The sequence below is a fragment of the Astatotilapia calliptera genome, chromosome 6 (assembly GCF_900246225.1).
Source record: "Astatotilapia calliptera chromosome 6, fAstCal1.2, whole genome shotgun sequence".
NCBI classification, from domain to species: domain Eukaryota; kingdom Metazoa; phylum Chordata; class Actinopteri; order Cichliformes; family Cichlidae; genus Astatotilapia; species Astatotilapia calliptera.
The window spans coordinates 37,055,954-37,070,204 of record NC_039307.1 but is presented as its reverse complement, the minus strand read 5'-3'; the positions used below and the strand labels follow the sequence as shown (position 1 = coordinate 37,070,204).

The window sequence follows — 14,251 nt, the reverse complement described above, 5'->3', positions numbered from 1 at the left end:
CGGATGAATCATGGTTCACATTGTTCAGGGCAGATGGCAGCTGAGAATGTCCCAGTTCTTGCATGGCCAGCATACTCACCGGACATGTCACCCATTGAGCATGTTCGGGATGTGCTTGACCGGCGTATACGACAGCGTGTACCAGTTCCCACGAATATCCAACAACCTCGCACAGCCATTGAAGTGGAGTGGACCAACATTCCACAGGCCACAATTGACAATCTGATAGACTCCATGCGACGATGTGTTGCACTGCATGAGGCAAATGGTGGTCACACCAGATACTGACCGGTTCTGGGTCCCCAGACCCCCAATAGCGCAAAAAACTGCACATTCCAGGGTGGCCTTTTGTTGTGGGCAGTCTGAGGTACACCTGTGCACTACTCATGATGTCAGATCAGCATCCTGATGTGGCACACCTGTGAGGTGGGATGGATTATCTCAATATAGCAGATGTGCCCACTACCACACATTTGGACTGATTTGTGACCACTGTTTGGGAGGGATGGTTATATTGTGTATCTGGAATGAATTTTAGGTCTCTACGTCCATCCCATGGGGAATGGGAGCAGTAACAAAGGTGTTGCGTTTATATTTTTGTTGAGTGTATATGGGCTCAAATTGTGGTCATAAATATTTAGTATTTGTAAATCAGGATTTGTATGTGTAAAACGAATTTGTGTGTGTGTAAAAAAGATTTGTGTGTAGACTGAGCAAAAAATACACGTGAAACTCTGCACTCAAGTTTCAAGTTACAAGTACGAATTTTGACCCTATTTTTCTTCCTTTCATCTGATTGGCCAATGTCATGTCAATCACAAATTTAACTATCCAATCAGAGAACAGATGGGTTTGGCTATTGGAGGGGTGCTTTATGGAGCTTCAGGTCCTTGAAGGGAATAAATGCCCTTTTACATGCCAGCCCAGCGTTTTCCTTCATCACCACGAAGGAAAACAGTCTGTGGTGGTCCGAGTTTGGTGATTTTTGTGTCACAGGTTTACGTGCTTAATACAGGGACCTCCAGAGCCTTTTCAACAGCGCTGTGGACCTCGGGGTGGGGAGGGGGGGCAGTGTTGTGGAAATGACAGTCTTCACTAGTGGGGATAGTTACAAAGCATTCTTCGTTATGAATTAGCATACATGTTTTACTGAACATTTGAAGGACCAGCAAAAAAAAACCAAACTCTTGTAGAGGACATAAAGTCAGAGATAGAAACGACAAGGAGCAGGTGCATCTAGTACAGGTAGAGCTGCTGCAACAACCCACAGAGCTCAACAGCCAGCGCAACAAATTCTGGATCCTTGGCCTTTAGTTAGCATTAGCAGCACATGCTGCCGCCGATGTGAAAGGACCTTTAGGCTGCACACTGTGACTCACAGCAATGTTCCCAGATCAGCACTAACTTTGTGTTAAACTAATCCCAAAGTAATAATGGTATTTCTAACCACTGATATACCACAACTTTATCCTTTCAACAGCTACTGAAAGTTAGGGGTAGTGATGTGCGGATCGATCCTGAAATATCGGTTCCTCCGATACCAATCACTTATGTTCTAGAATCGATTCTGACATTAAAATATCGATATTTTAGTAATTTAGGGTGATAAATATATTTTACAGTGTTTATTTTTCAGATAAAATACGTTAAATGTCACCGTTATTATTTGCTGGCCCGGAAACAGCGGGGGTGTCCAAATTCAGAGGCTGCTTCCACCTGAGGACCCGGCCTTCGCGGTCTAAAGAAAGCCGGGTAGTACGTCACAAGCTCCCTCGGTGGAGTGAAACTCTGCCGTCTGCTCCTTGCTATCTAAAATATAACCCGGGCGCTGGCGTAAACTCTCGACCGTCTCACACTTCTGTTTAATCATTTTCTGTTTGACGTTTATTCAGCTGTGTGAAAACCCGGAGGAACCCTTCCGAGGGATTAATAAAGTTACATTTAATTTAATCTAATCTAATAACTTTAATCTCAGCCAAACCGATTTACTCACGAACAAATAAAACACTGAAAAAGTCAAACAATAAAATTTTTAAGTTATCAAAGTGACTTATATATCATGTTTAACCCGAGTAGTGAAAGACCGCGGGGGTTTGAAAACGATGTGTCGATCGTCTCAGATATTTGAAGTTTACACAGCTACATTCTCACCTGAAAATATGTCAAAAGCTTTTTTGCGACCCACAAAGAGAAATAAGAGTAATATGAAAACTAAGTAGCTGCCGCCATTGTTGGAAACTGGAATTGGCTGGCCGCGCTATGAATTCTGCGATATGGTTTTTCAATTTTGTTGTCCGGGTGGAAAAAATGGCGTCTCCAGGAGATTTTCAAGAGGGGCACTGAAATTCGAGATTCTCCCGGAAAAATCAGGAGGGTTGGCATGTATGGTTGTGGCAACATCACTAAACTTGTCAAACACCTCAGAGTAAATCATCTCACAGAATATGATGAGGCGAACTGAAGAGGAGGAGAGGGACAGGTGCTGCTAGGGCGAGACAGACGTCTCTCACAGAGTCCTTTAGTGCTGCAGGCAGGCAAGGTGTTCAAATAGTGCACAACTTCAGTTTTTTATTTCTATATGATGAACTCTGCATTATTAAGTGATAAGAACAAGTAATCTGATGTCCTGTAATCATTATGACGCTATAATTTGAGATACAATAAATAAAATACGTTTTTGTACAAAGTATCGTATCGGATCAGTATCGTCGATACCACCCTGAATATTACTTGGTATCGGACCGGAAAGGAAATCAGTGGTATTGCACATCACTAGTTAGGGGAGCTAGCTTCTCTCGGATATTAATATAGAGATCCTCCAGCTTCAAACTGTATTACCCTTCAAGGACCTGCAGTTCAAAAAAGCACCCCTCCGACAGCCAAACCCAGGTGTGGATGTAGCGTAAAAGAGTTAGTAGTGTATTTTATTACTACCTGTAATTTATTGCAGGTTACTTGTATTTGTTTAATTGTTTACTAAATGTAAACTAAATGAACATTTTTCTTATAAAACAAAGGGGGGCCTAGCAAAAAAAGTTTGGGAACCACTGATATAGGGAGTGATTTGATATCAGGCTGTACATACCTCTATCTCACACTGTTAGTACTTCCAGCTACAGTTGCTAGGAGGTTAAACCTAGTGTCTAATAAATTATTCTAGACAATATTTTTTCTGTTGGTTTTCAATCATACTTTGACTTCTCACCCCCTCCTTTCCAAACAGCTAAGAAACAAGCTGAATCAGGATCATAGTGGCAGGCTGCAGCAGCAGAGAGACAGCTTGAACAAAAGGAACTTGGAAGTAGCTGCGATGGACCGTCGGTTGGTTGAACTCCGGGAACGGCTCTGGAAGAAAAAGGCTGCTTTGCAGCAGAGTGAGAACCAGCCAGTGAGTTTATATAGGAAAAAAATATCAGCAAAAGTAGATTTCTACAATTTCAAGTTTTTTTTGTTTGTTTTTTGTACAAAACATTTATTTTTGCTTTGTTGTTGTTTGCTTAATATACAAGTACTGATCGAAAAGGCTGCAGCAGTCAAACATTTCTGCTCACTCCAGGTGGCTTCAGACTGTACAGCCCCACAATATAGCATGGGCTCCAGAGTGGCAGCGGTGGGGCCGTACATCCAGTCATCCTCCACATCAAGCTCTCAGGGGCCACCTGTGCCGGTCCGCCAGGAGATTCTGGTGAAGCCAGCATACCCAGATGGCACTGCCACCCTGCCCATGGCTGATTCATCACTGAAGCCACCTCCTAGGCCTGTCAAACCAGCCTCAGGTACATGTTTCCGTGATGTAAGAAATATATTTTTCTATGTTTTGAGTCTGTCCTAGCATGCTGAAACACTATTTGAGTCTGAGTTAGTCACTTCTATTTCTAGTACCAAAACTCTACTTGATGTAGTTATCTCTGCCTCACAGGTTTCAACACCTTAAAAACAAGCAAGATCTTTGACTGGGAAAGCTCATTTTCCGAATCCAGTAGGGGTTACGAGCATGCCTCCACTCTGCCTCGCATGTCGAGTCTAAGCTGCCGCAACTCAGGTCAGTTAGGTCCTGTTTCTGTTTTACCTTTTGCAGAAAGAGGATTTAAACTTTCTATGCCTTTACAATCATTTGTTACTACATTTCTAATCTGACACATAAACGTTCAGGCATGCTGATTCATTGAGACATTGAGACATTCACTGAAAACCTAATTTAAGGATAGTCTATCCATGCATTCATATCCATGTACAAATGACAGGCTAATCAACCTGAGAATAGAAGGAATGAGATCTGGGAGATAGAAAATTGTTTAAACAAAGTCCCACGGATGTTAGAGTTACTTTCTCTTTTCTAGGTGGTGAGACCGCCATAGACAAGAGCTACTCTGGGTCCGACATTCCTCCTCCCATCCCCTCACGATCTAATCGTTCCACAGAGAACCTGCTCAGGGACAATCAGGTATCAGTGGGCTTCCATTTAGTCTCTACATCTCATACAGCTAAAATCAGGGGAAAATCCAGTTTTGTACATACATTAGCCGCACCTGACTAAAAGCCGCAGGTGTTTCAATGTTGACTTATCATATGTAAGAGAATATGCACAAAGGGAATTGTCAGGAAAGAGATGGCTGTTTGGAGACATCACTTTTATTAATATTTTGAAAAACAAGTTATGGGTACATATTTGCATAACTTTTTAGGTATATGTACAAGTAGTGGTAATTACAAGTACGAAACATGTACTGTGCTTCATAAATGAGTAACAAATGTAGTACATAACAATAACCTACAGCACACCAGAAAAATAGATTCGGACTACCTTCTAGGCTCAGGTGCAGTGACACGGCTTTAACAAGAAGAAAAGTCAGTCATTCACCATCTTTCTCTTCTTCCTGCGCACTAAAACCACCAAAGTCCTCTCCTCCAGTGTTGGAAACGAACAGGCTCAGGATGGCTTCGTCATCCACTCTCCGCTTCTCTCCTTCGTTGTCACTTTCAAAACCAAAGAAATCCTCGTTGTCAGTGTCAGAGTCGAACACCCTCAGAAGAGCCGTGGCGGTGTCCTCCTCTCCATCATGCAGCAGTCCAGCCCTTCGAAATCCGTTGGTGATCATGGATGTTTTCACACTTTTCCACGCTGTCAGAATCCACCGGTGGAGTTGAGCATAACTTGCTTTTTGCAAGTTTATCGCCGCTCATCATCCACGCCTCCGGCTGAACGTGTAGTGCTACTTTGAAGTTTGTTTTTCGCGCTACTTCGTACGGCACTACGTACGGCACTACGTACGGCACTACGTTGCCTGGCGGACGGACATGTGACCAACACACCACTCTTGAACCCCGATACTGTGTGTCTGATCATATGCCCTTCCGACAGGCAACGCAGTGCCGTACAACAGCGGAACAAACAAAACAAATCGTCTTACGATATGACAAAAATCATGGACAATCCACAGAAAAGCTGCACCTGACTAAAAGCCGCAGGGTTCAAAGCTGGTGCAAAAAGTAGCGGCTTATAGCCCGACAATTACGGTACAATAATTGTAAGGTTAAATATGAAAAGTCAAACTCAAACTGGTTAATAGCTGCTGAGCACTTACAATTTTAATGTAAAGCCATTTTACATTTCAGCTCATTTTGATATTTGATTTATTGCTTCATTTTCTGTATTTTGCAGTTATATCATCAATCTCTGAGTATAACCCTGTGTTTCCACGTTTGCTATATTTTACTTTCAGGTCTCATCCAAAAGTCTTTCCAAGTTGACAGCACCACCTCCAGTTCCCAGCAAGCCCAAACCATTCCGATCTTCTGGCCTGTCAGCCTTCTCCAAAGCCCCCTATAACACTGGCACCTTCCCTGGTAAGGTGAAGCCAGTTGGGGCCCCCCTCAGGGCTCCAGGAATTCTATCCAGTCATAGCAACACCCTCCCTTTGCCCAACAAGCAGGAGAGTCCTCCAGCTGCTGCTGTGCGACCTTACACCCCAGAACTCTCTGATTGTCCTCCACCTGTGCTTCAGAAACCTCAGACCCTGGCGGCTTCCTCAATCTACTCGATGTACACCCAGCAGGCTACACTGGGGAAGGGATACCAACATAGTGGCCAAGGAACACTGCCTCGGAGCCAGCCCCGAGGTAATCCACTGATACGGTTGCCCGTGTATTAGAATACTCTTCCTGTTAAGATAGGGCTGCACAATTATGGCCAAAGTGATTTTTCTGATTATTTTGATCAGTGTAAGATTGGTCCTTGGAAGCACTGGTCCTCCTTATTCACCAAAATGTAGTATATGTCTTAGTAGAAAAATATGAATTTAAAAAATTTCACCAAAACATCAAAATTCAGTCAACAGGGGAGAGGCTTTTGCATTTACATCTTTGCAGAAAAATAAGGTGTGTGCGACAAACTTGCCAACACTTGGTCTTGGGGTAGAGCATCACTTCCTGTTCCTGTTACAGCACACAGTGGTGTTTTCTGTAGCTTATTTCGATTCAAATTTGATCTAAAAACTTATATTATTACATAGTGTAATCCTTAAATGCTTTATCCAAAGCACACTTTCTGTTGAATAACCCGCTAATTACAGTGGGGCAAAAAAGTATTTAGTCAGCCACCGATTGTGCAAGTTCCCCCACTTAAAATGATGACAGAGGTCAGTAATTTGCACCAGAGGTACACTTCAACTGTGAGAGACAGAATGTGAAAAAAAAATCCATGAATCCACATGGTAGGATTTGTAAAGAATTTATTCGTAAATCAGGGTGGAAAATAAGTATTTGGTCACCTCAAACAAGGAAGATCTCTGGCTCTCACAGACCTGTAACGTCTTCTGTAAGAAGCTTTTCTGTCCCCCACTCGTTACCTGTATGAATGGCACCTGTTTGAACTCATCATCTGTATAAAAGACACCTGTCCACAGCCTCAAACAGTCAGACTCCAAACTCCGCCATGGCCAAGACCAAAGAGCTTTCGAAGGACACCAGGAAAAGTATTGTAGACCTGCACCAGACTGGGAAGAGTGAATCTACAATAGGCAAGCAGCTTGGTGTGAAAAAATCAACTGTGGGAGCAATCATCAGAAAATGGAAGACATACAAGACCACTGATAATCTCCCTCGATCTGGGGCTCCACGCAAGATCTCATCCCGTGGGGTCAAAATGATCATGAGAACGGTGAGCAAAGATCCCAGAACCACACGGGGGGACCTGGTGAATGACCTGCAGAGAGCTGGGACCAAAGTAACAAAGGTCACCATCAGTAACACACTACAACGGCAGGGAATCAAATCCCGCAGTGCCAGACGTGTTCCGCTGCTGAAGCCAGTGCATGTCCAGGCCCGTCTGAAGTTTGCCAGAGAGCACATGGATGATACAGCAGAGGATTGGGAGAATGTCATGTGGTCAGATGAAACCAAAGTAGAACTTTTTGGTATAAACTCAACTCGTCGTGTTTGGAGGAAGAAGAATACTGAGTTGCATCCCAAGAACACCATACCTACTGTGAAGCATGGGGGTGGAAACATCATGCTATGGGGCTGTTTTTCTGCCAAGGGGACAGGACGACTGATCCGTGTTAAGGACAGAATGAATGGGGCCATGTATCGTGAGATTTTGAGCCAAAACCTCCTTCCATCAGTGAGAACTTTGAAGATGAAACGAGGCTGGGTCTTCCAACATGACAATGATCCAAAACACACCGCCCGGGCAACAAAGGAGTGGCTCCGTAAGAAGCATTTGAAAGTCCTGGAGTGGCCTAGCCAGTCTCCAGACCTCAACCCCATAGAAAATCTGTGGCGGGAGTTGAAAGTCCGTGTTGCTCGGCGACAGCCCCAAAACATCACTGCTCTCGAGAAGATCTGCATGGAGGAATGGGCCAAAATACCAGCTACTGTGTGTGCAAACCTGGTAAAGACCTATAGTAAACGTTTGACCTCTGTTATTGCCAACAAAGGTTATGTTACAAAGTATTGAGTTGTATTTTTGTTATTGACCAAATACTTATTTTCCACCCTGATTTACGAATAAATTCTTTACAAATCCTACCATGTGGATTCATGGATTTTTTTTTCACATTCTGTCTCTCACAGTTGAAGTGTACCTCTGGTGCAAATTACTGACCTCTGTCATCATTTAAAGTGGGGGAACTTGCACAATCGGTGGCTGACTAAATACTTTTTTGCCCCACTGTATATTCAAAGTATTCATTCATCTTTAGGGACTCACTACCTTAGCTTAGCTCGTAGCCAACTGACTAGTACCTTGGCCTCTTCACTCTTCACACCACCACACAACCAAACTGTCCATGTCTCTAATAATTCCCCCCCACAAAAAAAGCGTGACTATCGAGAGTTGGGATCAGGAAGCAGAGTCGCAGTCTTACACGCCTCTCCACAGCTTCTCTCCCCCTGTTATCCCCCAAAACCCCATGCCCTTAGAGACTGTGTCTGTGTCCAAACCAAGAAAAAACAAACCAAAAATCAGCAAAATAATGACTTAAACATAAAAAATCACAACAAAAGAAAAACATAGTATCCACAAATGCACCAAAGAGTAAAATAGTGTCTATTATTAAATAATATAAGTCCCTGTTAGTAATTGATCTACAAATTCCTCCACCTTACAGAAACCTGGTTACAGCAGGATGATTATGTTAGTTTAAATGATTCAACAGCCATGAGTTATACCAACTGTCCAAAACCTCGAAGCACAGGCTGAGGACGGGGTTTGACAGCAATCTTCCACTCCAGCTTATTAATCAACCAAAGACACAGGCAGAGTTGTAATTTATTTGAAATTACAGCCACACAAACAGCTTTATTCGTTATTGTTCACTTGGGCCTCGCGGTTTCTGGCTGTTTTCTCAGAATTTTTATCTTATTTAGTGCTCAGATAGAATAATAATAATAGAATAATTATTGTAGGTGATTTTATCATCCATGCATTTAATCCGTTGTATTCAAAATGAAAAAATAACCCACCCACCACTTTAATCATACACTAGATCTTGTTGTGACATATGGGATGGAAACTGAACAGTTAACAGTATTTCCTGAAAACCCTGTTTTGTCTGATCATTTCCTAATAACATTTCAATCTACAATAATGGATTACACAGCAGTGAGGAATAGATTTCATCACAGCAGATGTCTTTCTGAAAGTGTACAAGGGGAGGAATTATATCCTTAAATTAAGGATATAATTCATCCCGTTGTCTTCTTCAATGTCATGTGCCAGCAGCAGATCAGCAGTAAAAAATTACTCATAACAATCTCACAGATGTAACATCATGTACTTTCAGAACCACTGATATTTATTTTGTCTCTTTTTCTCCAATTGATCTTCCTGAGTTAACTTCGATAATTACTTTATAAAAAACCATCAGTGGTCCTTTAGACACCATTTCTACAAAACTGCTCACAGAAATCCCGTCATTACACTGAGGACACTGAGGTGAGACCAGGCATGAACAGGACCAGATACCAGACAACCTAGGCTAGAAATACAGATAACTAAACTAGGAACGATTGACACAGAGAAAACTGGCGGTGGTCAGAAGGCCCGGTGGCGCCAGTGTCCGGCAGCCTCGCCTGTGTCGGTGCGCCCCAGGGTGGCTGTGGCTACAATGTAGCTGCCATCACCAATATGTGTGAATGTGTGCGTGAATGGGTGGATGACTGGATGTAGTGTAAAGCGCTTTGGGATCCTTAAGGACTAGTAAAGCGCTATACAAATACAGGCCATAAGCCTGTCTCCTAGAAGTAAGATACGGAGTATTTCACTCCATTAATTATACCTGCATGATGGATGTAAATAAAACTTATAGCCCAGTACTTGATAGCATTTCCTCTGTGATGTTGTACTTGTTCAGACTATATTTTGGAAACTTCACCATGTGAGGTGAAGGGAACAGCTGTGACTGGTATTTACTGGCATGTTGTCAGGGACTGATTTAGATACCACTTGATTTGCCTTTGCTTTGTAGTCTATTGGTAAAGCAAGCTTTTTCAGTATCAGTATTTAGGAAAAACAGGTACTTATCTATCAATAATGACGTTTTTTGGGGGAGTTTTTTTTCCTCTCACCCCAAACAATAATCAAACATGTAATTTGTAATCTGTGCGTTTGTTTAATGGAGGTCAAATAGAGCTTGCTGTGAGAAACGTCTTGTGAATCCATGTATTTTCTTTCCTTTCTTAGTGTATGGAAAACCAGTCCTTCCAGCCAGCAGCAGGCAGCAATCAATCAGCTCAGAAAACCATTCCTTCAATTCTGAATTTTGTGCACCTGACGGAAGTGAAGCTGACAACAGTTGCCCAGGTAACACTGAAGGTATCGGAGGAGAAACAGCGGAACACAGTATCCCTCGCCCGCTCAGCCCCACCAAGCTCCTCCCCTTCATATCAAACTCTCACAGGAACCCCAGTGATGCTGACCTGGATAATCTGCGTCGCCGGCTGCAACATGCACCCCGACCCCTGAAGAAACGCAACTCAATCACAGAGCCCGAAGGCCCAGCAGGACCCAACATTCAGAAACTGCTCTACCAGAAAACCACTCTGGCTGCTATGGAAACCATCCCCATGGAGACGGCTAATTCTGCAGGGATCCATATACAGCCTACAGTTCATGAGGACGGGATGGGTGGCATAGATGGAGCAGCCAGGGTTCAGGATGAAAGTGAAAGTGACTTGAAAGAGCCACTCCCTGAGAAAAGTTTGACCCCACCCCCACTACCCCCTTGCTCACCCATCTCTGATCCTACTTCCTGCCACTGCATGCTATCACCGCTGGAAGACAAGGACAAGGAGAAAGAGAAATGTCCATCAACCTTAGCTCACCAGGAACCGTTTCTAGAGGAGTTCCCTCCTTACCCACCCCCACCTTACCCCAGCTGCGGGGAGTTGGAAGAGGGAGATGATACCGTTCCCCTGCAGCCACCAGAGGTTGCAGGACAGGTCACAGTTCTGCCGGTGAGTGATTTTGAGAGGTTATTAAAAATCCAGTTTGCCTAAAATACAAACACAATTTTTTTTCTAATTCATTGCAGTTCTGTTTTCTTCTTAGGGTAAGAAATCAATCCTCCATAAAGCTGGCAAAGAGCGAGCCAACCACAATTTGCGGGTCAAGTTCAACCCTTTGGCCCTGCTACTGGATTCATCTCTGGAGGGCGAATATGATCTTGTTCAGAGGGTTATCTATGATGTGAGTCACACAAAACAAATAGAATAAAATAGCCCATTATTATCATTGTACATGTACCAAAAAATTGTGGGAGCTACACACTGCTATACTTATTTTATAGATCCACTAAAAAGATTTATACTTGCAAATTCCGTGATTGTTCTTCACCCCAGGGTATATGGTCAGTATGTTACTGTGTGTCTTTCAGGTGGATGACCCTAGTATGCCGAACGACGAGGGCATCACGGCTCTGCACAACGCAGTTTGTGCCGGCCACACCGAGATTGTCAAGTTTTTGGTTCAGTTTGGTGTCAATGTTAATGCTGCCGACAGTGACGGCTGGTGAGCCTATGTAGGAAACAGTAGAAAACACGGGCAGTATAAAAGATGGACTTAGCCATGGTGACACCTCCGGACATAACTTCCGGATGTTATGTCTGTCTTTTACATTGTCTATGGTAGGAAGAAAACAAATTAATTTGGCACAGCACCAGTCCTTATTAACTAACTACTCATTCTCCTTCTGTTTGTGTCTCCAGGACGCCCCTTCACTGTGCTGCCTCCTGTAACAACGTTCAGGTCTGTAAGTTCCTTGTCGAGTCTGGAGCAGCTGTATTTGCCACAACATATAGTGACATGCAGACAGCTGCTGACAAGTGCGAAGAGATGGAAGATGGCTATGCCCAGTGCTCCCAGTTCCTCTATGGTGAGACAAAACCTGTTAACATATTAACAAAAGGGGTTCAGGGAGATAAGCCTCATAGTTCATAACACATTTGTTGGTTTCAAGGACAATTTCGCAAATCTTTCAAGGGGTTGAGCGTGTTCTGTAGCAACAAGAGATTTACTGATGTATGATGGGTGTCTGTGCAGGTTACAGGCGAGTTTGGAATTTGCTTAATTGTTCTTTAGGAGATTTAAAAGATCTTTGGTGCCATAAGGATCTTGTTATGATCTGCCTGGATTTTGAGGACTGTTGCATAGGTTCATGCATTTTAAGGGGGTTTGGTTCAGACCAGTTATATCAAGGAAGTAAATCAATTTTGTAAAAGTTTTCTAGACTTGTGAGGCTTGTGTTTCAGCAAATGCACTTGGACTTAAAGTAGTTTAAATGTGTCTCAGGTTATTACATTTTCACATAAAAGCTTAAAGAATATCAGACTCATTAACTTTTAACCTATTTTTGTCTTTTTAGGTGTTCAGGAGAAGATGGGTGTGATGAATCACGGTGTAGTGTATGCCCTGTGGGACTATAAGCCTCAGAGTGACGACGAGCTTTGCTTCAGTGAGGGTGACTGCATGACAGTGCTGAGAAGGGAGGATGAGGTGGAAACGGAGTGGTGGTGGGCACGATGCGGTGACCATGAGGGATACATTCCCCGAAACCTTCTGGGGGTGAGCCGCCCATGCCAAATTTAGCAGAGCTTTTATAAACATTTCTGGGTTTCTGGGTTTAGGGTCCCATTACATCAGCATTTAAAACTTTCTTGTTAAAGTAAAAAAGCATCCCAGGAGAATATCAGAAAAATGTAATAAAGAATAAGACGGTAAGATTTCCTAATGTGCGGGAATTAAACTGTCTAGTCTGCCAATCTGTTGCTACTTCAGGTTGGCCTTAAATCACATGTTTTAATCAGATTTAAAAACTGCTTTGAGAATCCTGTTACTTAACAGTCTTAAGTTTGACGTTTCAGTATTTAATGTTATCTTAATGGTGTTTTAATGAGAAACTCTCTATCTTTCATTCCCAGCTATATCTGAGGATCAAGCCCCGGCAAAGAAGCCTGGCCTAAAAGACGGCTTGTGTCTCTTTCAGAGGACTACATGTTTCCACGAGAGAAGTGCATCATGGGAATAAACCTCTGGGTTCTTATAGTAGAGGAAAAAAAGTCAGATGTTGTTGATTTTTAAAAAATAAATGTAAAAAAGGAAATGTTTCTCAATCTTTCATTGAATGTGAAAAGGATTTAACCTCATCTGGATTTCTCAGGAGCTTTTTTGCATATTTGTTACACGTAAACATTTCAGATTTCATGGTTCCAAATTATAGTCGTCCATGTCTTCAAGCAGCAAAACAGCCATAGACCATCACATTACCACCACCATGTTTGACTGTTGATATGGTGTTATATGAAATGCTGCATTAGTTTCACAACAGTTGTAATAGGGTTAAATTTAAATTTAAAAAAATGCAATTCTTTTTCTTGGTAGTTCGCATTTCAGCAATTCCTGAGATTAGTGACTAAACAGGTAAAAAAGTTATTTTTTGATTTTTCAAAAACACATTTACATATAATTGTTACACAAAGTTTTGGCTGTCTGACTATGTTTTGGTACAATCTCCCAGGTGTTTTTTAATTTATGTTTTTGCTGGGGAAGTGCAAGGTTTTTGTCAACACCATCAGACACAATTAAATGTAAATATTATATATATATATATATATATATATATACCGGTTGATCGCAACGGTAGTGTGGGTAGATCGCATGGCATTAAAAATTAGATGTCAGCCTATTTATTATCCATGCTCACTGTGAAATTTGTCACCTGATTTACATACAGGGCAGCCAGTCTGATATCTGACCTTTTCTGACACGTTGGTAACAACGTATGCGCGTGAAGGCACGCCAAGTGCTGCAAAACTCAGAAACGGATATAAAAATGAGTGGGGGCTCTGGACCAAGTAAGAAGGAAGGATATTGCGAACTGCGAGTGTTTCTCACTGCTACTGGACAAGTCTACAGACATGAGTGACACAGCCCAGTTGTGCATTTTTATTCGGATGGTGTTTACCGATATGGCTTCAAAAAAGGAGCTATTAAAAGTACTGCTCATGAAAGAACACACGTGAGGAGAGGACATTTTTCTTCAGAAACTTTATTGAGAAAACCCAGCTCCCAGTATACAAATAGGTGTCCATCACCACAGACAAAGGGCCTGCGATGATAGCTCAAATGGATTCATTGCCAGTTGCAGGGAGGACGATGCTTTCCCGGACTTCCTCAATTATCACTGCATAATACACACATTATGCACAAAAATGCTTAACATGAAAGAGATAATGGATGTGGCAACAAAGTTCG

General features: G+C 42.5%; 1 protein-coding gene across 1 annotated transcript in view; it reads left to right on the top strand.

Moving 5' to 3' along the window:
• Positions 1-13,351, top strand: part of LOC113024723 (apoptosis-stimulating of p53 protein 2-like) — a 40,618-nt gene extending 27,267 nt beyond the window's left edge. Inside the window, exons 8-18 of the mRNA XM_026172015.1 lie at positions 3,224-3,388; positions 3,557-3,776; positions 3,920-4,042; positions 4,341-4,444; positions 5,724-6,120; positions 10,184-10,956; positions 11,051-11,188; positions 11,376-11,509; positions 11,707-11,873; positions 12,363-12,562; positions 12,919-13,351. Coding sequence (XP_026027800.1) covers positions 3,224-3,388; positions 3,557-3,776; positions 3,920-4,042; positions 4,341-4,444; positions 5,724-6,120; positions 10,184-10,956; positions 11,051-11,188; positions 11,376-11,509; positions 11,707-11,873; positions 12,363-12,562; positions 12,919-12,960 — 2,463 coding nt within the window. The 3' untranslated portion in view covers positions 12,961-13,351. The remainder of the gene's footprint in view (positions 1-3,223; positions 3,389-3,556; positions 3,777-3,919; positions 4,043-4,340; positions 4,445-5,723; positions 6,121-10,183; positions 10,957-11,050; positions 11,189-11,375; positions 11,510-11,706; positions 11,874-12,362; positions 12,563-12,918) is intronic.
• Positions 13,352-14,251: the final 900 nt, after the last annotated feature.